Below are 23,197 nucleotides of genomic sequence, written 5' to 3'. Positions count from 1 at the left end.
GAGTGAACTCTGTCTTTCAGTTAAGATTAAAAACAAAAACAATACAATAAAACCATGACATTTGACAGTATAGGGGCAGCTAGGTGGCACAGTGGATAGAGCAGTGGCCCTGGAGTCAGGTGTACCTGAATTCAAATCCGGCCTCAGACACTTAATAATTACCTAGATGTGTGGCCTTGGGCAAGCCACTTAACCCCCTTTGCCTTGCAAATACCTAAAAAAAAAAAAGGCATTTGACAGTATATTCAACATTCTATTTCTACAATCTCCCACCTTTCCACTGAAAAGATGGAGATGCATTTTCTCATGTCTGGTAGCGAGCTTGATCATAATTATGCAACATTTAGTTTCATTTAGTCCCTTCCTTCACATTGTTACGTCTATTTTTTCTTTCATCTACTTACTTTACCCTGCATCAATTCATGTAAGTCTTCTCATATTTTTCTGAATAGCTTATGCGTTATTTCCAGTGGCTGAAATATTCCATTTAATTCACATATTTTTATCCACTGCCTAATTTGGGGTGCCCAACAAATCTCAAAGATTTTCTCAGTTACAGCGGCTTTGTGAACTGCATGTTAGATTTTTTTTGACCATTAAAGTGGGCGTGGGTTTTTTTGGGGGGGTAGGGGATGGGGACTTGCAGAATGTAGGAAGACAGTCATACTTCATGTCCGCATAGCACTTTCACAGAGGACACCTCACTGGGTCCTGATAGCTTTATGTATCTTCATGCTCCCAGACAGCAAATGAGCAGGAGTCCACAAGGAGACCTACTATGTGCCAGACATAACATTAGGGATCCCAAAAGGGGCAAAAGAAAAGGTCCGTCTAATGGGGAAGACAATAGCAATCAGGGAGCTATATCGGCCGTCCGGCCGTCCAGCAGCGGGACCCTCAGAGAGAGGGATGAAGGCTAGAAGTCCATCCCCATCGCGGGCGCTGGGAACAAACGACGCGGTCCTGCGGGCCTTGACCAAGCCCGCCCCCATCCTCCACCCGGGCCACGGACTTGGTCCGGACCAAGTTCCCAATGGGAAAGTTGGTGGGTGGGTGGGGGGTGGGGGCGAGGGGGAGGGGCGCTCTCCCAGCTGGCTCGGGGCGGAGCCGGCTCCCTAGCAGCCAGCCAATGAGCCGGAGGGGGTGGGCCGCGGCCCGGCCTGCCGCTCTGTCATAGGTCAGCCCCCCGGGCCGGGGCGGGCAGCCCCGGGAGGCAGCCAATCCCGGCTCCCGCAGCGCGGGGAGGAGCCCGCTTCTCTCGGGGGCTTCATTCCGCGGCTGCAGCTTCTCCCCTCGGACGGGCCTCGGCAGCCTCGCCCTCCCTCCGCCGCCGGCGCTGGCCCGGCCCGTGCGGATCAGGTAACCGCTCCGCCCGTGCCCCCGACGGGCCGCTCCCCGCGTGCGCCCGGGCCCCGGGGGCTTGTTGTGGGGCGCGCGGGCCCATCTGCGCGGGGCTGGGGCTTGTGTGAGCCTTGGGGGCCGCGGCCCGGCCTGGCGCGGCGCGGTGTCAAGCGCCCAGAGCCCTCGACGTGGAGCCGCCCCGGCCCGGGGCGCAGTGTCCTTAACCGTAAAGCCCGGGGCCTGGGTGGTCTGGGCACCCGGGCCGCTGCCAAGCGCACCCGGCCGGCGGTCCCGGGGCGCGCGCGTGTGCGTGTGTGTGCGCGCGTGTGTGTGTGTGCGTGTGCGCGCGTGTGTGCGCGCGTGTGAGACCACCCACTGGAGACCAGCAGGGCCAGGCTCCCCTTGTATGTGGCGCCGCCGCTGCTGGTGACAGACCCCGTGCACATGTGCTCCCACTCACTCACAGGAGAAGGCCACAGTGTAGCAGCTGGTGGGCACTGCCCCCAGGCCAGCTTCCCCGTGCTCCAAACCCACCCATTCCTCACAACCATGCCATCAGCTCCTGCTCCCCGTCTGGTGGGGACCGGTTGACCCCGGCCCCCCCTGCAATAGACGTATCCTCCCCAGAGTGATGAAAATGGTTTTTATTAAGATCATCTTAACAAAATGGCACACCTCTCTCAGGGGCCGCAATAGACATATTCTTGGATTTTCAGGATCAAAAAAAGGCTTCTCTGGCGGGCTCAGGCCAATAGTGCCCCTCCAATAAACGCTGTAGGAGAGGGGAAGGAATCAAGGTGAGCTCTCCTGGAAGAGGTGAGACTTGATCCCCGTCTTGTCAAAAGATGTCTTTGGTTCTGGACTGGCAGAGACTTGGGGGCTTGCGGTGGTGGAGGGAACAGCGGAAGGAAGGAGGGATTGAAGAGACGGGAAAGATTCACCTTCCCTCTGGTAGTTTCCCAAGGGAAGGGTGGCAGAAGTGAAATTTGGGTATGGGGTCTGAAAATAGGATGAGGAAGAGGTAGTTTATTATCTGTGGAGAATAATAGCTCTTGTGTCTTTTTTTTTTAAAGTTTGAGGCTATAGATGGGAAGTGTAAGCTGATACTGAATCTAATATCCCATCCCATCCATTTTAACCCTCTAGACTGGTATTGTTGGTGGCCAACACCTTGGCAGGAAGGATGGAGTCCGATCAGAGAAACAAACTCAGAAAGGGGGTGTGACTAAGTAAAGACTTTCTGCTTCACCCATTTCATTTCCTTGTCCCTCTGGGGCCTGGAGCAGCCAATCTGGGAGATACTGATTTTTCCCTGCCCCCACTCCCAACCCCATGCCCTCGTGCCACGCTCCAGCAGCCCTCACTGCCCCAGCGTGTGCCTGGCCCTTGCCACCTCTTCTGAAAATAAAGCCCCTTTGTCTCCCCCTCATCCCTCAGACCTTCCGACTTGGCGCAGAGTGCCTACCACAGTCCCTTTGTGATTTCTCCAGGCGTTTCCATGGCAGCTGCCTTGAAGCTGGCCCCTGGGCTGAGGCCTCCTCCTTAAGGGGGAAAGGGGTGGGGGAATGGAATGGGGTGGGAGGTTGGGCCTGTATTGAGGAGCTGGATGTGGCTTGGGTGCAGGGATAGCATGCCTAGTGAGATCTTGAATAATAGACTGTGGGCAAGGGCATTGTTGGAGAGATTGTGTGTATAATGGAGGAGTGGTTAGGAGGATGTGAAAGAAGAGGAGCTTTAAACCTGGGTGGAGAGTGGGTGCTAAAAAGAGATTAGAAGCAAGGTGGGTGATTACTATGAGCTATCTCCTTTTCCTGATCTGGGGACTTTTTTATTTTTATTTTTGGAAAACCAGAACACAGGCAGCCTCATTTCCTGATTGTTGGTCTGATTCAGCCCACAGGGTTGTATCCATCCTCAGCTAAGTAACTTGTTCAGGACAATCACTGGGTTAGTCATCTGTGTTGGGAAGATTGGGGTTCTTTCTTTTGTCAATCACTGGGTTAGTCATCTGTGTTGGGAAGATTGGGGTTCTTTCTTTTGTTACCTAGCTCAGGGGAAATACAGGATGCTGAAAGAGATCAGGGTAGTAGTGGTGGAGGCCTAATGGAGGATACTGCTAAAGGGACCAAGTAGAAGAAAAAAGAGAATGGGAACCACTATACTGTCGGGGTGAAACGTCTTGTATCTATGTTGTTATATGGGCAGTAAAGGTTGGTTCAGGGTCTAAAAGCTTGATTTTGATCCTTAGCAAAGTTTCTCAGGAGCATCAGATACAGCTATTTCCACTGTCTAACCTATGTTATATGTGTATGATATTTGTGTATAAATATGTAAATACACACAAATCTTCCTTCTTTTTGCTTCTATCATTGGTATATAGAATCCCTTCTAACTGCGCAACACTTTTTTTCTTCCTACCACTACCTTTACCTTGCCTTTGGGATCCCTTTGTCCTTTTCCTTTTGCTTCCTCGTTTCACTCTACATAAAATCAAAGTTAGTTCTTTGAAGGATCAATACCTATGGATAAGGATTTTGCCCATGATGGAAGGGCAAAGTTTGGGGAGGGCATGATTATCTTTCATAAATGTCTTCATGGATTAAGACTAAGTCTTGAACATGAAGCATTTCTTTGCATCTATCATCTAGGAATTTATACTTTTCGTGGACCTATTTAACTCTCTCTCCCCTTGTCTCTGTCTCTCACTTTCTGATGGAAGAAAATAGGATTTCCTTTGGACTATCTGAAATGTTGAAATATTTAAAGATTTGGGAGATCTAGTGTTGCTTTAGCATTGAAGTTTGGTGAACAACTGGGGGACTTCTCATCATAACATTCATAGCATCTTAGGAGTAAAAAGAAACATTAATTTTATTTTTATTCTGAACTTAAGCATCAAACAAAATGAGCATTTTCACATTAAAAATCAGAGTATATAGCTCATGAAACAGAATTTCCACTCCATCTAGCTTTATCTCCCCTTTTAAGTAAATAATAAATCCAGCATACAACTTTTAAAGCTATCCTTCTCTGTGTTTCCTTCTGATCTTCCTTGTTTTCTTTTTTTATATTTAAAAAATGCTTCGATGACTCCCTTCTTTTTAGATCTTACTCCAAATCCCCTTCTCCTTCCCACTGTCTGCTTCTCCAAATTGCAGAAGTAAAGAAAGAAAGGAAGAAAGTAGGAAAAGGAGAGAAGGAAGGAGGAAGGAAGGAAGAAAAAGAGGAAAATTAATGCTTCTAACATATGCAGAATACAACAAAATAAATTCCCAATTAGTTGTTTGTGAAAATATATGTCTCAACATATAAACATATAAATAAAAATGGTAATGCAGGGAACACAAACAATAACTATTAATCTAAATAAAGACTTATTAATGGCATCCTGAAAAATGAATAGGTTAAGTAACGACACTATGTGAAAGAGAATGATAATGATGAGCTATCATACCACAATTTCTGGAATTCAGCTTAAACAACACAGAAGAAAAAAATATATTCCTAAAAATATGCATTAGCGGACCAGAAAAACAGAAAACTCACTAACTGCAAAATTTCTAAATTAACACAAAAACTCAAAAAAAAAGCACAAAAGAGGAAAATTTGAAAATTAAAGGAGAAATAGATATAATGGAAAAACCAAGCCAAACCCAAAAGAAACTATAGTACTGATAAAATTAGACATTTTTTTAAGACTAATAAAAATGATAAAGTTTTTCTTAACTTGCTCAGAAGGAGCAAAAATAAAATGAACACTATCAAAAATGAAGGTGAAGCAGAAGAAACGAAATTATCAGAACCTTGCTATTGATACCTTTATACTAGCCAAACTGAAAATTTGAAAAGAGAAAACACCCCAATTAACAGAATACCAAATTGAAGACTTAAATCTTATTTCAGAAACATAAGTTTGCAGCCAAAGTCTCATATACTTGGATAATAATACTCAAACTATATAAATTAATCTCAAAAACTGAGAGAAAACACTTTCAAATCCTTTTATGACAAATGTAGCCTTAATGCATGAACCAGGGGAAAAATAAAGAAAACGAACCCTAGATCAGTATTATTAATGACTACATAATCAAGTTGGATTTATCCTGGGATGCAAGGATCATTCAAAATTGGGAAGCAACTCAGTAAAACATCCAAATTAGTGTGATTATATCAGGAGATGGGGAGGGGACTTAGACAAAGTACAACACTCATATGCTAAATATTACACAAAAATTAAGCATATATCTTTTTTTTAAAAAACTATGATTACAAAGAATATATTTAAAACCAATTCTGATCTTAAAACCACAATCTGAATGGAAGATGGAAGCTTCTGGTTTTCATTATAAATAAAAGAGTAAAGCAAGGATGCCCTTTCTTCACTATTATCTGACATAGTTTTAAATATGCTAAAAAGCAGTGAGATAAGAAAAAAGATATTCAAGGCAGAAAGACAGGTAAAGAGAACAATATCTCTGTTTGCAGGTGACATTTACTCAGAAAATCATAAGGATTCAAGAAATTAATTGAAAAAATAGTAGGTTTTAACAAAGCAGAATTTCTGATAAATATTTTATTGATACAATTTGATTTTATATCACATCTATTTTCAAATATATTTTTCCCCAGCTCCCCTATATATTAAACAAAGATTAAAAAGGAAAAGGAAAAAAAAATCAACAAAACCATTGCTGTGAAAATGGTTATTTGAAACCATCTTATAATGTCCTCCTGAAATCTTCTCTTTGAAGTAAATATCCTCCATTGATCTTTTATCATCTTGGCAGCTCTTCCCTGAACACTTTCTACTATTTCCTTTTGGGGGGGGGGTGTTGTAGGGCAATGGGATTAAGTGACTTGCCCAAGGTCACACATCTAGGTAATTAATTAGTAAGTGTCTGGGGTCACATTCGAACTCAGCTCCTCCTGACTCGAGGACCAGTGCTCTATCCACTATACCACCTAGCTGCTCCTATTAATTACTTAAGATATGCCATTCAGAACTATACATGGTTCTCTAGATGTATATGAACTAGGACAAAATACAGTAGGACTTTCAATTTTTCTTTTTGGGTTTTATCACAAAAAGTACCCTTCTGGTCTTTGTCACACTGTTGACTCTCACTGAGTCACTGAGAAGTCCCCAGGTCTTTTCCAAATATGTCAAAATTTCTCCAATTTGTACTTCTGAAATTGTGATTAAATTCATTAAATTTCATCTTTTTAGATTCATCTTAGCTTTCTAACCTGTAAAATCTTATTGAATCCTAAGTTTTTCCCAATTTATTAGCTATCCTTGGCTTTGAGTCATTTGCAAATTTGGTAGCCATGTATAGTTGGCTTGCTTTCTTCTCAGGGGTGCTATGATATTTATGATGATGATCAACTATCATGAAACCTTAATCAAGGGAATTAGAAGGATATGAGAGCCTCTTGGAAAGGATTAGATAATATAGTATGCACATGTAAGATATTATTGTGGTGAGTTTTAAAATCCTTCATTTCTTCCCTATCCCACAGGCCATCCAACTTCCCCAGTCCTGTGACACTGACTTTAAAGGACAGGGGTCAGAACTTGTGGTAATGACTCAAGAGGCATCTAAAGACAGAGATTTCCTTCTGAGTTCTTGTTCAGGTAAGTAAGGGGGCAAAGGCTAGGCTTTTAGCACCCACCCCAAATCATTTCCCAATGTCTTTCTTATTCCCTTATTCCTTAACCCTAGAGTCAGCCCTCTTTCAGCTGGATACTTGCTGTGGTTCCTGTGTTGCCTGGATTTTTCCTTCCCCATCATATGGCATGGGAGAATGAGATTGAATGCCCCTCAGAGATCAGAGCTACACTCAAACAACCTTCACCAAGCAAGCCTGGATGTATCCCTAGAGCAGACTGGACACCTTACCGTGACAGTTTTTTGGGGGCTGGGGGTCAAGTCACTGTTCCCCCATCTCTACACCTCTTCCCTCAGAGTCTGGAAAGTATAGATTCCTTCACAGTCACAGAAGTATATACTTCATAATTTCGTGGAGAAGTCCTTTTCTTTTAAGATAAAAACAACCTTACTAATGGATCTAAACAAAAAGGATATTGGCCATTAGACTACAAAAAAGAAGCAGCCATGTGATTCTTTGTATCTGTACTTTTGACAACTGTAAAGCATTTAGTCTGATGATAATAGGTCCTCTACAACTTTTTCTTCCTTTCCCCTGCTTATACAGTGTAAAAAGGACTAGTCTTGAGAGTTTGGAGGCCTGTGTTCTTGTCCTGCCCCTGCTACCAGCTAGCTATATAAGCTAGGACATGGCTCTGGGGCAGCTTCCTCAGTAGTTAAATAAGGGGGTTGGACAACATGTTTTCTAAGGTGCCTTCCAGCTTTATCGTCCTGTGAATAAATGAATAAAATAATTTTTTAAAAACAAACTGTGCTTCCCCTTTGTATTACTCTATTTTAGTTTTAATGGGAATCTGTTCTGTATTTAATAGAGACAACTGAGCAAGGCTGTTTGGAGAGGTTTGGGACTTGGCACAAATCACTTCAGCTCTCTGTGCTCCTTTGATGCTAGTCTGTAGGATGGGAATAATAATAATAGAAAGGGTTAACACAGCAGCCCCATGGAGTAGATGCCATCCCTTCAGTGTTTTCTTTCCATCCTCTATCAGCCTCATGTCAGAGTGATGTCATATAAACTTGGACATTTCCAGTGATGGAGATTGCATGCATGACCCTACAGCCACCTCAATTTCTGGTTCTGAGTGGCCAAATATTACTGGAAAAGTAAGAATTTCTTAGAGAACCAACCCCCTCATGGCCTTCTCAGGAGGGATGCCACTGATAGAGAGGGTTCTGCCCCAATTGCCCTCAACTCTGAAGCTTTGCACCTGTATAATGCCAAAGGGTTATTCATCACTACCTGCACTTGTACACAGAATACAGCTGAAATGATGCAGAGCAGAGTGAACAGACACAGGAAAATAATTACACAATGAAACCTGTCAGAATCTCAGTCATTTTCCCTAGTGATGGCAGATAGGAAGCAAGTATAGGAGCTGGCTGGGCTTGGGCTTGTGGTTATTAAACCTTTTTTTCTGGACCACTAGCTAGAACTGTGATTTTTTTTAAGGTCTGCTACTCCTGACTTTCTCCTTGTTCTAACTGGACTCACAAGGTGAGCTGTGAGGTAGAAGGGAAAGGGCCAGTGCAAGTACCCACAATGTCAGTGGAGTACAGGGATTCAAACTCAGACCCCCAGTCTCATTGTTCTATCATTCTGAGCTTCTGCTTTCTCTCTCTTTTCCCTTCTCTCTCTTCCTTCTTTTCCATGCTCTCCTTCTTCCTATGTCTTTGTAATTCACCTCTCTTTATTCCATTTTCCTTTGACTGCTTTTCTCTTCTTCATTTTCTTCTCCATGGTCACTGTTTCCTCTCTATTCTTCTTTTCTTCCCATTCACTACAGTCTTTCTCTGCCACTTTTCTTTCTTATTCTATGTCTTTTAGTCTCTCTCTCTCTCTCCCCTTTCAGGCTCCTGCCTTCCTCTTTTGTACTCCAAAATCAATTTTTGCCATCTTCTTTTCAGCAGGTGACAGCAGCATCATGGTGAAGATTAAGTGGGAGAAACAGGAGTGGTTTCCCCATGCCTTGGAGGCCTCTACTATTCTTCCAGAGAAGGACAAGGAGAATATCTTCCAACATGCCCTAGGTCATCCACTTCGCCAGGCTTTGGGGAAGCCTCGAGCACCAGGAGGGTGGGAAGAGGCTCAGGGCCCAGGCCGAATTCCCAGTGCTCAGTGGATGGGAGGGTCCGTGGGCCGTGGGTCCACAGCAGCCCCCTCGCCCCTTGGCCCACAGTTTCCAGTAGGTGAGGGACATTTTGTATGTGCAGACTGTGGAAAGAGGTTTAGTTGGTGGTCATCACTGAATATCCACCAGCGCACTCACACAGGAGAAAAGCCTTACCACTGTAGTAAGTGTGGCAAGAGCTTCAGCCAGAAGCCAAATCTGGTCCGGCATCAGAGACACCACACAGGTGAGCGGCCCTTCCATTGCCCTGAGTGCGAGAGGCGGTTTAGCCAGAAGCAGCATCTCCTCAAACACCAGAAGACACACTCCCGCCCTGCTATCCACTCCTGCCCCGAGTGTGAGCGACGTTTCCGTCACAAAGTTGCCCTCCGTGTCCATCAGAGGACCCATGCCCGTGACCGACAGCTGGCCCGGGCTGAGTTGCAGAAGCTCCTCAGAGAGAAGGTGACCCGGAAGCCCCGCCGAGCTCCTTCAGCATCACGAGCATCACCAGGCTTTCCCTGGGTAGAAGCTGGCAGAGGGTGGAGGGCTGGGCCACCTGCCAAGGCTCGGACCTCTGCTTCTGGTTCTGGGGAGCAGCGTCAGTTCATCTGTAATGAGTGCGGGAAGAGTTTCACATGGTGGTCATCGTTGAACATTCACCAGCGGATCCACACAGGGGAGCAGCCGTATGCCTGCCCAGAGTGTGGACGGCGCTTTAGCCAAAAGCCCAATCTGACGCGGCACCTTCGTAACCACACAGGTGAACGACCCCACCTATGTCCTGATTGCGGTCGTGGCTTCCGTCAGAAGCAGCACCTGCTCAAACACCAGCGCACACACCGAGTTGGGGAGAAGGCTTCTTTGTGCCCTGGCTGTGGGGAGAGCTGCCCCAGTCGGGCAGCCTTGCGGGCCCATCAGAGGGCCCATGCTGCTGCTGAGCTGCTCCATGGGGCAGCCCTCCGGGGCCAGATGGTGGTGGCAGTGGCCAGTGTAGAACCAGGATCAGGCTTAATTCAGCCTGCAGAGTATGCCCTGGGCTTCCCTCTACAGCCACCATCAGCTTCCCAAGCCCTGCAAGGGAATGAGGTTGTTTTGCTGAACAGGGAGCCACGCTGGATCAGGAGACCAGTAGGCATGGCCAAAACTGGTGGAGGACTCCCTTCATCTGTCCCTGGTGAGCAGCGTCAGTTCATATGTAATGAGTGTGGCAAGAGCTTCACCTGGTGGTCTGCACTCACCATCCACCAGCGGATTCATACGGGGGAACGGCCCTACCCTTGCCCGGACTGTGGGCGTTGCTTCAGCCAAAAGCCCAACTTGACTCGGCACCAGCGGAACCACACAGGCGAGCGGCCTTACCTTTGTGCTGACTGTGGCAAGGGCTTCAGCCAGAAGCAGCACTTGCTTAAGCACCATCGTGTCCACAGAGGAGGGGGTCAGGTGGTACTTGCTGCTGCTCACAGGATCAAAGAAGAACCTTAATGATAGGGCTGAGACACAAGAAGTCTCTATAATTGGGACTGTGTGCATGTGTGTTTTAGGGGGGAGGGTGGGGGATGGGCAGGGGTTAGAGTTAACCTACTTGCTTGGACAGAAGACCCCTGAGAGCAGCAACTTTTCCAGAGAGGTTTTTCTCTAACCCTGACTCAAGAGGCAAAATTTTCTTTAAGGCTTAGAAAACCATTTTCCAAACAACTTCTGGATGAGTCCTGAGATGACCTGGTATCTTGAGTTAGGCAGATAATATTATCTCCGGTGATTGACTTCATCCTGGTTTTTTCCCTATATTCTTCAGAGGACACACAGTGACTCTAGATGGAGGTAGCACCCTGGGGAAGAACCTTCACAAATACTTATAGAAGATCAAAGGCACAGGATGCCTAGGTTGTGGGCCAATTTAGTCTTAATCAGGTACTCTCCTGGTCCATACTAGCCCAGAGGAAGGGTCTTCATGGCTGGACTCCGATGCATAAGAACAACATTAGAAACCATTAGGCTTCTAATAATATGGGTGGGTTAAGGGAACTGTCCCAGCCCAGATGGCATAGGCAGGTGGGAGGCCTGGCCCAAAAGCAATAAGGATGGTGCCTGGTTAGAATTTGATCCTGCAGAGGGTTCAGGAGAATAGCATTGTCACATGTCATTTAGAAAACAAAGAGGTCCCCAAGGGAGAGTGAAGATGACTTTCTTGGCTTTTTATCAAGAATGTTTCAGAAAAAGAATAATGAAGGATTGAATGTTTCAAGTTGTTCGAGTGATCATTTCCTTTTCTCTCCCTTACACTGACTTGTTCTATCTCCAGGACTCTGAAAATATTTGCTTTCTTCCAAGAAGCCACCCAGGAGAATTCTCTTTTTCTGCATACCAGGTATATGCTCAGTGGAAAGAAATATTTCCTTCTCACCCCTATCTTGTAGAAAGGGACAGACCAACTTGTTCTTTTAACTTTTTTCAAGTCAATTGAAGGCTGAAGATTTTGAGAAATGATGGTTAGAGAGAACCGTGCTTTGGCTTACTGTTAGACACTGAGGGCCAAAAGTAGAGGAAGAGAAATGATTGGGGTTGGGTGGAAGAATATGGACTTAGGGGAATTCTAAGTGGTCCTAGCTCTTACTAGTTTCCCATCCACTGGGGAGTGGGGTAAAGTAGGGGTAGGGGTAGCATTGGGTAGACAGTGTGCATGATCATCTTCTTTTGACTTTTGGTTTCACTGGTGTATTAAACTCCATAGTATGGAAACACCTTTCACTGATAAAGTGTAGCAGTTCTTTCGTAATGTAGTTTTTGGGGAATTGCCCAGGCACCAAGAGATTAATGACATACCCAGCATCGAGCAACCAGTATTGGTCAAAGGCAACATTTAAGCCGAAATTTTCCTAGCACTAAAGTTGGTCCTCTGTCCACTAGATCAATAATGATAACCCATTACTAGTATATCTCTTTTTTTTATTTAAGGTCATTTATTGTCAAGGATACTCATGAGAAAATGTGACCTTCCATTTTGACCCCTGGCCCCATGAATTCCACAACCTCAAACATTTTGTTAGATTGCAGATCTACTTCAGAGAAGAATTGAGTTCTCTTCAGTGATGGGGTGCTAGTGGGTTGGGTAGCTGGCAGATATTATACAAGAATGGGTATTGGGCACTAGCCACTGTTCAGTCTTGGATATAGTGACCACTGAGGATGACTTCCCATTATCCTGATTGTGTCCAAAGAGCTCTGATAAGTAGACACCACAGTGATTTTTACAAAGGACAAAGACAAAACTTTGGAGATATACCAGGTCCTATTTCATATGATTGGCACCTTGAGCAGCTTTAGTTGCCAAAACCTCACAGGCATCAGTCCAGGATGAGAAAGACTCACGGAGATCAAAGGATCTCCCATGGAGGGAACTAGCATCATGACAGGTTGAGGAAGTGGGAACATAGCCTAAGCTGATGGAAAAATGGAGAACAGATGGACAATTTTTCCTTGCTGAAATGTAGCAAATGTTTGTCAGTCAGGTATTAAATTTGATCTTCCATTTCTAATGACATTTTTTCATTTTCTCATGGGTAGAGTAGATCATAAGTGGTCACAGTAGTTGGGCCTGGTAGTTCTTGATCCATTGATGATTTTGATCTGCCTGGACAAAGTCAGTCTTCTGGCACCCAACTGCACAATGTCTTGAGTACTATTAGGTCTGATTTAACTTGGAAGTTCCCCTAGTCACAGTCTCCTCAAATCGGCCAGTTGTGTTCCTATATTTTTTGCTTCTATTCCTTGATATGAACATATTAACATACTATACATGTAGGGTGGCCGGGTGGCATAGTGGATAAAGCACCAGCCTTGGAGTCAGGAGTACCTGGGTTCAAATCTGGTCTCAGACACTTAATAATTACCTAGCTGTGTGGCCTTGGGCAAGCCACTTAACCCCATTTGCCTTGCAAAAACCTAAAAAAACAAACAAACCTATACTATACATGTGGAATGAAATATTAACTTTTTTTCCTCTCATGAATCCCTTCTGTAGTTTGGTGAAGTCTGTGGACTCCTCAGAATAATGTTTTTAAATGTGTAACTTAAAATACATTGACTTGTAGAGAAAACCAGTTATGTTAAAATAGTTATTTAAAAAAAACAAGCAAATTCACATGGACAAGAAGGTTGAAAACCTCTGGGATTCTAGGGAGAACATATTCCCATAATTCTCTAGCATCATAGTAATAAACTTAATTTGGATTAGGCTACTGCTCCTTGAGATTTGGGACCTCACCTTCAAAAAGCCATTCATGCTTACTTTTTAGATTCTCAGCAGACCTTTAAGGATGGCTATCATTAGAGGTCTGAGGACAGCTGTGGAAAGACTTATCTCAAAAAAAAAAATCACTGTGAGGAAAAGAGTAGTTCTCTCAAAACAGTGAGGATCAGAGAAATGTGTTTTCTGGAGTCAAAAAGTGATCATGTGTGACTTGCAGTGATGGCAACCTCTCACTTCCTCCAACTGGGAGACAATGTTCTTGATACAGAAAATATTAGAATCAAGTACTCAGCAGTCTAGGGTTTCAGATCCATGTGGGCTGGAGTCTTTATAGGAAACCTCATGAAAATGACAGGTCCTGAATTGGATTTTGAAGAATGAATAGACTTTGGGTAGATAGGAGAAGGGAGAGTGGACTATAGGTAAAGTCACAGGGATAGAATGCTCAAGGTACATTTGAGAAGCAGTGAATTGAAGCAATAACAGAATTTTGGAATTGGAGGTTATTCAGACTAGTCCCTGCATGAATCCCATTTCCTTTGGATAATTGTTTGCTCAGACTACTAGATAGAGAAATTCATGTCTTCCAGCCTTGGTTCTGTTTCTTTATGGTAACCTTTCAGATAACTGAAGGCTGTGATTGTATCCCTTCTTCACTGTTTTGGTTCCTTCAAGCTGCATATGGTATGATTTCAAGGCCCTTTACCATTCTTGTCACCAAGCTGCAGAGCCAACTTTTAAATGTCTTTTTTTTTTTTGCAAAGTAGTGGGGTTAAGTGACTTGCCCAAGGTTATATAGCTAAGTCTAAGACTGGATTTGAACTCAGGTCCTCCTCACTCCAGGGCTGGTGTTCTATCCATTGTGCCACCTAGCTACCCTTAAATGTCCTTTTTTTTTTTTAAAAGGACATTTACTGAACACAGTCCTCTAGCTCATATTACTATAGGATCAGTGCCTTCCTCATTCTGAACCATATGGGTTCATTCAGAAATGTAGGCCAGTTTAACTTTACCCCTTTCTTATAAGGTTGCTGTCAGTAGAACAGGTATCTGCCCAACAAATCAACCAAGTACTAGGTTAAATTCATCAAATGGTATATTTTTATATTTTATATCTGATAAGGAAATCTGTGGGGTGGTGATCAAGGAAGGAGTGCCAGCTCTTAGCCAAGCAGGCAAGCTTCATGGAGGAGGTGAGATTTCAGAAAGATTTTGTTCTTTTGTTTTTTTTACTCAGCTGAACGTTGTTTTGCAAAACAAATGATTTTAAGTTGTTTGGCAAAGGAACCCCCCTTGCCTTCCTCCTCACCCCCATGCTCATTCCCCCTAATCTTCACAAACCTGGCACTTGTAGTTATCACCATCTAATGGAAGCAGGTTTAAGGTTTTCAAAACTCCTAGTGAAAATAAATTGGTGCTATAGTGTTGGCTGCCATGGTGATGCTAGTCACTATGAAAACCAACTCTGGGGATGCCACTTGGCAACAGATGACAGAAGCATCTATATTCAGTGGGACTGTCTGGCATAACATTTGACACTCATGGTCATTTTTCACATGGAGCAGAAACAGGGAACTCACTAGGGCTTGACAGGATGAGGTTAGGCAACTTTTAAAGGAGCATCCTTAGCAGAGTTGAGTTCAGTAAAGAAAAAAAATCCTTGTGATGCTTAAGGACAGAGGATTGGAACTGGAGTACTGAATAATATTACTCAGGTGGGTGGGGTAGTGAGGAAGATTGGGACTGGGAATGTTTCTAGAAAGATTTGCTTCTAGTGGCAACTTGGGTATCTCAAGGTATACCCATCTTCCAGTTCCTCATATTTTTTTTCAACCAGGGACACTGGTAAGATCACTTCTGCTGAGGACATTGGGAGGGTTTTGGGTATCTCTCCCATCAGTCACAAAAAGAAGGGGGTGTCAAAGTAGTAAATGACAATGCTGAGGAGGTGGAAACTGTGACATTGCAGTGGTGTTAAAATAGAAATACACTGATGGTGGCATTTTGACTTAGAAAATCACAAATTGCCATTTCCTTTGTATTTTTGTATTTTTATTTGGTTCAGTATTTCCCAATTACATTTTATATTTGTTCTGGCAGCAATGTGTTTGATACCTATGACCTACTGAATCTCACTTAAAGTGAGATTCCTCTAGCTGGAGGGTAGCTCCATGAGAGCCAGAGGGGGCAATTTGAACTTACTGTTTTCCCCAGCTCTGAATGTGGTATTCCCCAAACAGTAGGTCATAGACATGTTTTTATCACTGAGTCCCTCAGACAAAATGTCATACAAAGTCCTACTATCTCTTGGGAATCATAAAATTGATCTTCATGTCCCCTACTCTACTGGAACTTGGTGGTGTTTATGCTCATGAATAAAGAGAAAGTAGCTGGGTGCCTCACAGACATGCGCAGAAAAGCTATTAAGTATAAAATCGACTCCTGTTTGCTCCCACAGACTAGGGCACTCTTCTTCCAACTCTTGAAATATCACTTGTCAATAAGCTATGACTCACCCTCTTTCAGCACATGAGAGAATTTAAACTAAAGCAGAGATTGTATGCTAACGCAATGTTTCATTGGTACCTAAGATGCTTCAGGGCTTCCATATGGCAATGGAATCTGGGAGCTTGTTGAGTTGGTATTCAGATCAGACCCCAACTACAGTTTGATAGATGACCTTGGACACACCCACACACACACACACACACACATACACACACACAAAATGAATTAGCTTGTGACCAGTATAGTATGAGGATTTAGATTTTAGTAGTGACATATATCCTGAGAGCCTGGAGTCCACTTCCATGTCACATTAGACTTCTGTGAAGACTACAAAGATCCCCTTGAAATGCTTTCTATTTGCATTGGCATCACTTGGGGGTTAATAGGGATCATACATCCACATTCACTTCTCTAAGACTTCTCCCTCCTCAATATAAGTCTCTTAGAGCTCTTCTAACTTCTTGGTTCCAGGCTCCCACAAGTGTGTCTAGTAGCTTCACTTTGCTCTTGCCCAGATCTCTGTTACCAGATGAGCTGAGCATCAGGGACCTTCTCATTCAACTTTGAGGAACCCATGTTTAACTTATGATTCCTTGAAGTCAGTGGCAAATTCCTTTTCTTTCAGCCAGGTGTCATGGACTCCTCTGGAAACAGGTCAGGGTCAAACTCTACTAGGCAGAGCATCTGGTACATGAAGTAATCACAGTTGAGAAGATTCTGTTTCTGGTAGCTGGGGCTCTGATTTCCAAGGCAGTCACATTAACTGCTTCAGAAAAAGACTTGAGCAGTCCATTGATCAGTCCATTAAGTCCCTACCTAACTCTCTTGTCTACACCAGTCTCAAGTTGTCTTTAGTGAATTATCTTTTAGGTTGTCCTCAGTATACATTTTGACCTATGACTTCCTACATGTTGGAAAAGAGTAGAGAATGAACACAGTTTTTTCCTAGGTCCTACCTTCACATCTTCAGCAAAGGCTCTGAGTCACGGCATAGGTACCTGGATAAACTAGATCTAGAATTCAGTTCTTTCTTCTTGCCCTATTTCCATCAAGACCACATGAGGTTTAAGTGTTATCATCTCAATACTCCCCTCCCCCTGTAATCAACTGTCTCTTCTTTTCTATTTTTGGGGTAGACTATTCTGAAAAGGCTAAAAATATAGATGACGTCCTTGGGTATGTTACTGTTTGTTCTTTTAAAAGACTTGTCAGTGAAATGCCCTCCTTTTCACAGGATCAGAAATTTTGGAACTGGAAAATAACTCAGAGATTATTATCTGGTTCAATTCTTTCCTTGTATCAGATGAGAGAACAGAAATTCCCCAAGAAGAGAAATCAGTTACCCAAAGTCTCCCAGAAAGTTTGTGTCAGAATAGTCTTTAGAATCCACACCCCGGCCCAGTGCTCATTCTGTTGGGATGCTGACTCTAAAGCCCTCACCCGACTTCGAATTTGAGATGAAAGTTATCAGCTGATACCCCTCTATGTCTCAATCTTTCCAACCCCAAGAAAGGTTTTTGATTAATCTTATGCCTTGAAACATGGGAAGGAGGTTACCCTCACAAGGAGTGTGGAACATCCCTCCCAGTACAGAAATTTATAAAATTCCAGACAGTCTCTGAGTAAGTGAAATGGTGGAGAACTCGCTCCTAAGCTAACCTATTTCACGTCAACAGTTCTCTGGGTAGAAAGATAACACCCCTCTCCCTCCTACCCCCATCTAAAAATTCTTTCCTTTGAGGTTCCATGTTAGAGATTCAATCATCCCCTTCACTGAAGATATCTTTTAAAAAACAAATATCCTGGAGGGGGTGGGGGAAGTAACACAAGCTTCTAACAAGCCTTATCACCAAGCACTTCTTTTGTACTCAAAGGGCTGGTTTCAAATCTTGGCTCTGCTACTTTTACTATGTAATCAATAAATCACTTACCCTTCTGGGCCTATTTTTTCACCTATAAAATGAAAGAGATCTTTAGGTCCTTTCCAACTCTAGATCTTTGAGTCTAGGAATAAACTTGGAAAAGGAAGAAGGCACTAGATAAAAGTCATGGGAGTCGATGAATACCTTATTTACCAGTTTTACAATTTTGCTGTAGGCTGACCCTGCAGAGGATGGATAAACACACACACACATGTATATATACATACACATTCACATATATGGAGATACATATCCCAAACACATGTCTAGGTTCTCTGTTCAAGGTGTGAACTTCAAGTGATTCTGCTAGGTGCTAGAAGGCGAGCAAGGGTAATAATTTTCCCATCATTGAGATCAGACTTGGACTTCTTAAGTCCCTGGGCCTCTTCCAGCTGTGCCACAGAACTGGGGGCCACATTCTTCTGGGTTTTGAGAGACTATTGATGATGACATTTGGACTGATTCTTACTGAACAGGACTAGATTGATCATGAAGGGCCAGTGTGGCTCAGACATTCCACAAATTTTTATGAGTCCCTTTTCAGGACTTCCACACTGCCTAGGGACACACAATAGCCATAACATAATGATTTGAATTCAACAACTGACAAATATTAATAAACTTATACAGTATGCATAGAACACTATGCTAGGTCTGTGTCTTGAAGTTAGACTCAAACTTGATGGAATGTTGGTGCTGAGAGGGGGTTATGGTTTAACTCTTGTTTCTTGAATTAAAATTTTTTTTGATCTTTTGTTTTTATCTCATCTTTATTTCTGGACATATCCCTCTCTTCCTTTCTCCTTCTCCCTCTCCCTCTCCCCTTCTCAGAGATTCAACCTTTCCAACAAAGAATAAAAGAGGAAAAAATTGCCACATATTAACAATTGGCAATATGCAATATTCCTATCCCAGAGTTCCCCACCTCTGTAAAGAAGGGAAAGAGATATATTTTCTCACCTCTTTTGGAGGTCAGGCTTGGCCATTATACTAATAGTGTTTAGAGTTTATTTTTTTTTCATGTACATTGTAGTGGTCATAGTGCATATGATTCTCCTGGTTCTGCTTATGATAACTTAGTAATTTTCCATTACATCCATGTATCACAATTTAGCCATTTCCCAGTCAATGGAAATCTACTTTGTTTTCAGGTTTTTGCTACCACAAAGTGCTACTATTACTATCTTGATGCATATGGAACCTTTATGTCTTAGACATCCTTGGTAATTTACCATTTCATTTTTTTAAAGTTTTAATCTTTTTTTAAAAAAAACACTAAAATAATTTCCCAACATACTTCATCCTCCTTTGTTAAGAAAAAGTTAAGTGAATCTCAATTAACAAGGTATCTAAATTGGTTAAAGTATGCAACATTGCATGTCTTTAGTTCTCCATCTCTCCAAGAGGAAAGAAGTACATTACATCCTATATTTTCTAGGATCAAGACTGGTCTGTCCATCTGAATTTGGCAGCATTTTTGTGTATTTTCATCTGCCCATCTTCACTTTTCAGAGATGAAGAAATTGAGGCATGAAAAGTTTAAATGACTACCTAACTTGATAAAACTAGTTTTTAAATCAGGTTTCAATGCTCAAGTTCCAATTCCAATGCCTTTTCCACTTAGATGTCTCATCTGGTACTTAATAGAAATATCAGCTGAGGGGGGGCTAGGTGGCGCCTTGGAGTTAGGAGTACCTGAGTTCAAATCCGGCCTCAGATACTTAATAATTACCTAGCCATGTGGCCTTGGGCAAGCCACTTAACCCCATTGCCTTGCAAAAACTAAAAAAAAAAAAAAAAAAAAAAATCAACTGACAGGGTTCCTGATCAGAGATTCAGCTGACATTGCTGACAATTGGATGGCACCTCCAGACTAAAGCCAGTAAGTACTAAGGCTTCCCCAGTGAATGCTATATGGGTCTAGATCCTGATGTAAATATATCCAGTACACAGAATTCCAAGTTGATCTTGTCTTTAGAATGAGATCAGTCCTGAATTTCTTCTATGTTCTTTAAAGGTCTTCTAGGTGGTGCAGTGAAGAGTGCCAACCCTGTTATCAGGAAGACTAATTTTCCTATCATTCAAATCCAGCTTCAGACACTTATTAGCTGTGTGACCCTGGAAGGTTACTTAACTCTACTTACCTCAATTTCCTTTTCAGGAAAATAACTAGAGAAGGAAATGACAAACCATTCCAGTATCTTTGCCAAGAAAGTAATAAATGGGATCATGAAGAATTTGACACAACAGATAGCTTTATTAGGTCAATTGTTAGTATATTAGATGTATCTAAGGTCACATGGTCCTTACCTTTGAAGGAGCTGTGATAAAAGTATGAATACAAGAAACATGATTCACAGCAAAGCTAGCTTAATAAGATTAAAGAATGAGACCTTGGCTCTGGCCTTGAAGATCACTAGCACCTTATACAAGATTTGGACACTCCTATTGTCACATTTGGTACCCTTGATGATGTCTTTATGAAACATGAAGACCTCTTGTACTGAGGTCTCTTGAAGACTGATTGTCTCATGGATATATATTATAGTCAGCTGATACAGCATAAATAACATTGGTTTTAGAGTCAAGACCTATTGCAAACTCCAGACTGTGACTTTGAGCTTCATATTTACTCATCTCTAAAATGAAGTTTAAATAAATGACTACTGATGTCCCACTCAAATCCCAAATCTATGATCCTGATACTGTAACCTCTGCAAGTCAGAGAATCTGAATTTCTAGGAATATTCATATCTGAACCTAAACTGACTTTTGAACTCAGACTTAACAAAGAAATGAGTCTGTAAGTAGGGGCAGAATGCTAAAGGGTTTTGTTGCAGCTGATCAACTAAGTGGATTAACCTTAGATTACTTCTGCTACTATGTTCACTCACCAGATCCTGACCTCCTGCCTCCTATTACAATATTAATGTAGACCTGAGCTACATCTTTGAACTTAATCTTTAAAAAGGATCAAGTAGCTCTAACAGCCTGCTTGTCCATTACATTCTCCCCAGGTTTCTTAAGAGTGTTGTAGGAATGCTATTTTAGGAGTTCCAGAGAGAAGGGCAAAAAATCATTACTCACCAGACCCTGTCCTATGTTACAATATTAATGTAGATGTGAGTTACATGTTTGAACTTCATTAAAAAGGACCAACCATATCAAACAGCCTCTTTGTCCATTGAATCCTCCCCAGAGGTTTTTTTTTTAACATTTTAAAATTTTATTTTATATTACAATGATTTTGTTACGAGAGTAATCATAACCCCCCCTCCCCTTCCCAAAAGGTGAGAAATCTCAAGAACTGTTAAAGAGGAAAAAAGTATACTTTAGTCTGTATTCAGATTCCAGTGGCTCTGTCTCTGGGATGAATTGCCTTCCCTGACATAACCACCAGAGAAGTTGTTTCAACATTTTTCCCACAGTTGCTATCACTAGCTGTATTTCCCTCCACTCTGTTCCTTCCCACTCTCTATTCCACTCTCTCCTTTCTTCCTGTCCCTGTCCAATACTGTGTTGTGTCTGAGTACCCTCTCTCACAATCTTCCCTCTCCTCTACCACCTACTCCCCCCTTCCTTCCTCCCATCCCCCCTTATCCCATCCCTTTCCTCTCATTTTTCTTTAGGGTAGGATAGATTTATACACCCTATTGTGTATGTTATTTTCTCTCTGAGCCATTTCTGATGAGAATGAAGGCTCACTCATTCCTCCCTGCCTTTCCCCTTTCTACTCCATTGTAAAAGCTTTTTCTTGACTCCTATGTGAAATATTTTAACCCCCCTTTTTTATAGTTTTGTTTTTTAGGATTTTTTGCAAGGCAATGGGGTTAAGTGGCTTGCCCAAGGCCTCACAGTTAACTATTAAGTGTCTGAGGCTGGATTTGAACTCATGTACTCCTGATTCCAGGGCTGGTGCTCTATCCACTGCACCACCCAGCTGCCCCATCTTAGCCTCTTCTTCTCTTTTTACTTTTCTCCCAGTACTTTCCTTTATCGCCCATTGACTCCATCTTTTTACTATATTATACCATTACATTCAGCTCCTTCCTGTGCCTTGTCTATATATGCTCCTTCTAACTGTTCTTATGAATGAGAAAGTTTATGAGTTATCAGTATCTTCTTCCCATGCAGAAATACAAGCAGTTCAACATCATTAAGTTCCTCATAATTAGTCCTTCTCAGCCACCCCCTCCATGGTTCACCTGAATCCTTTATTTGGAGATCAAACTTTCTGTTCAGCTCTGAGTGTTTCAATAGGAAAATTTGAAAGTCTTCTGTTTCATTGAAAATCCATCTTTTCCCCTGAAAGAGGTTGTTCGGTTTTACTGGGTAGTTGATTCCCGGTTGTAAACCAAATCTTTTGCCTTCTGGAATATCATATTCCAAGCCCTATGAGCTCTTAATGTAGATGCTGCCAGATCCTGTGTAATCCTGACTATAGAGACACAATAGTTGAATTGTTTGTTTCTGGCAGCTTTTAGTATTTTCTCTTTGACTTAGGAGATCTGAAGTTTGGATATAATATTCCCGGAAGTTTTTCTTTTGGGATCTCTTTCAGGAGGTGATTGGTGGAGTCTCTCAATTTCTATTTTATCCTCTGCTTCTAGGATCTCAGGGCAATTTTGCTGTATTATTTCTTGAAAAATGAAGTCTAGTCTCTTTTCCTGGTCATAACTTTCAGGTAGCCCAATAATTTTCTTTTTAAAATTTATTTTGAATTTGACAATTTTTTCCCCTAATCTCACTTCCCTCCCCCCACCCCCACCCCCACCCCCAGAAAGCAGTCTGTCAGTCTTTACATTGTTTCCATGGTATATATTGATCTAAGTTGAATGTGATGAGAGAGAAATCATATACTTAAGGAGGAAAAAAGTATAAGAAATAGCAAAATTACATAAGATAACTTTTTTTTAAAATTAAAGGTAATAGTCTTAGATCTTTGATAAAACTCCACATTTTTTCTTCTGGATTCAGATGGTATTCTCCATCACAGATATCCCAAAATTGTGCCTGATTGTTGCACTGATGGAATGAGCAAATCCATTAAGGTTGATCATCACCCCCATGTTGCTGTTAGGGTGTACAGTGTTCTTCTGGTTCTGCTCATCTCACTCAGCATCAGTTCATGCAAATCCTTCTAGACTTCCCTGAGTTCCCATCCCTCCTGGCTTTTAATAGAATAGTGTTCCATCAAATACATATACCACAGTTTATCAAGCCATTCCACAACTGATAGACATTCACTCAATTTCCAATTCTTTGCCACCACAAACAGGCTGTTATGAATATTTTTGTCTAAGTGATGTTTTTACCCTTTTTCATAATCTCTTCAGGATAGCCCAATAATTTTTAAATTATCTCTTCTGGATCTGTTGTCAAGGTCAGTTTTTCCAA

The 23,197-nt window shown here is 42.5% G+C and overlaps 1 protein-coding gene across 7 annotated transcripts; it reads left to right on the top strand.

Moving 5' to 3' along the window:
• The first annotated feature begins 1,096 nt into the window (after positions 1-1,096).
• ZNF775 (zinc finger protein 775) lies at positions 1,097-18,556 on the top strand. Of its 7 annotated transcripts, none has more exons than XM_074193395.1 (4): positions 1,097-1,359; positions 2,058-2,138; positions 6,862-6,976; positions 8,916-18,556. In XM_074193395.1, exons 3-4 carry the CDS (start codon positions 6,925-6,927, stop codon positions 10,601-10,603), a joined length of 1,740 nt encoding a protein of 579 aa, XP_074049496.1. In that variant the 5' UTR covers positions 1,097-1,359; positions 2,058-2,138; positions 6,862-6,924; the 3' UTR covers positions 10,604-18,556. The 7 variants fall into 7 exon arrangements, 6 of the variants coding, with proteins under 6 accessions (XP_074049496.1, XP_074049495.1, XP_074049497.1 ...); XM_074193394.1 differs by having other exon boundaries at positions 2,058-2,157; XM_074193396.1 differs by lacking the exon at positions 2,058-2,138.
• The last annotated feature ends 4,641 nt before the right edge of the window (positions 18,557-23,197 follow it).

This window comes from Macrotis lagotis, chromosome 7 (genome assembly GCF_037893015.1).
Source record: "Macrotis lagotis isolate mMagLag1 chromosome 7, bilby.v1.9.chrom.fasta, whole genome shotgun sequence".
Lineage (NCBI taxonomy): Eukaryota > Metazoa > Chordata > Mammalia > Peramelemorphia > Peramelidae > Macrotis > Macrotis lagotis.
The sequence above is the reverse complement of the archived record's forward strand: the minus strand, read 5'-3'. Positions and strand labels throughout refer to the sequence as shown.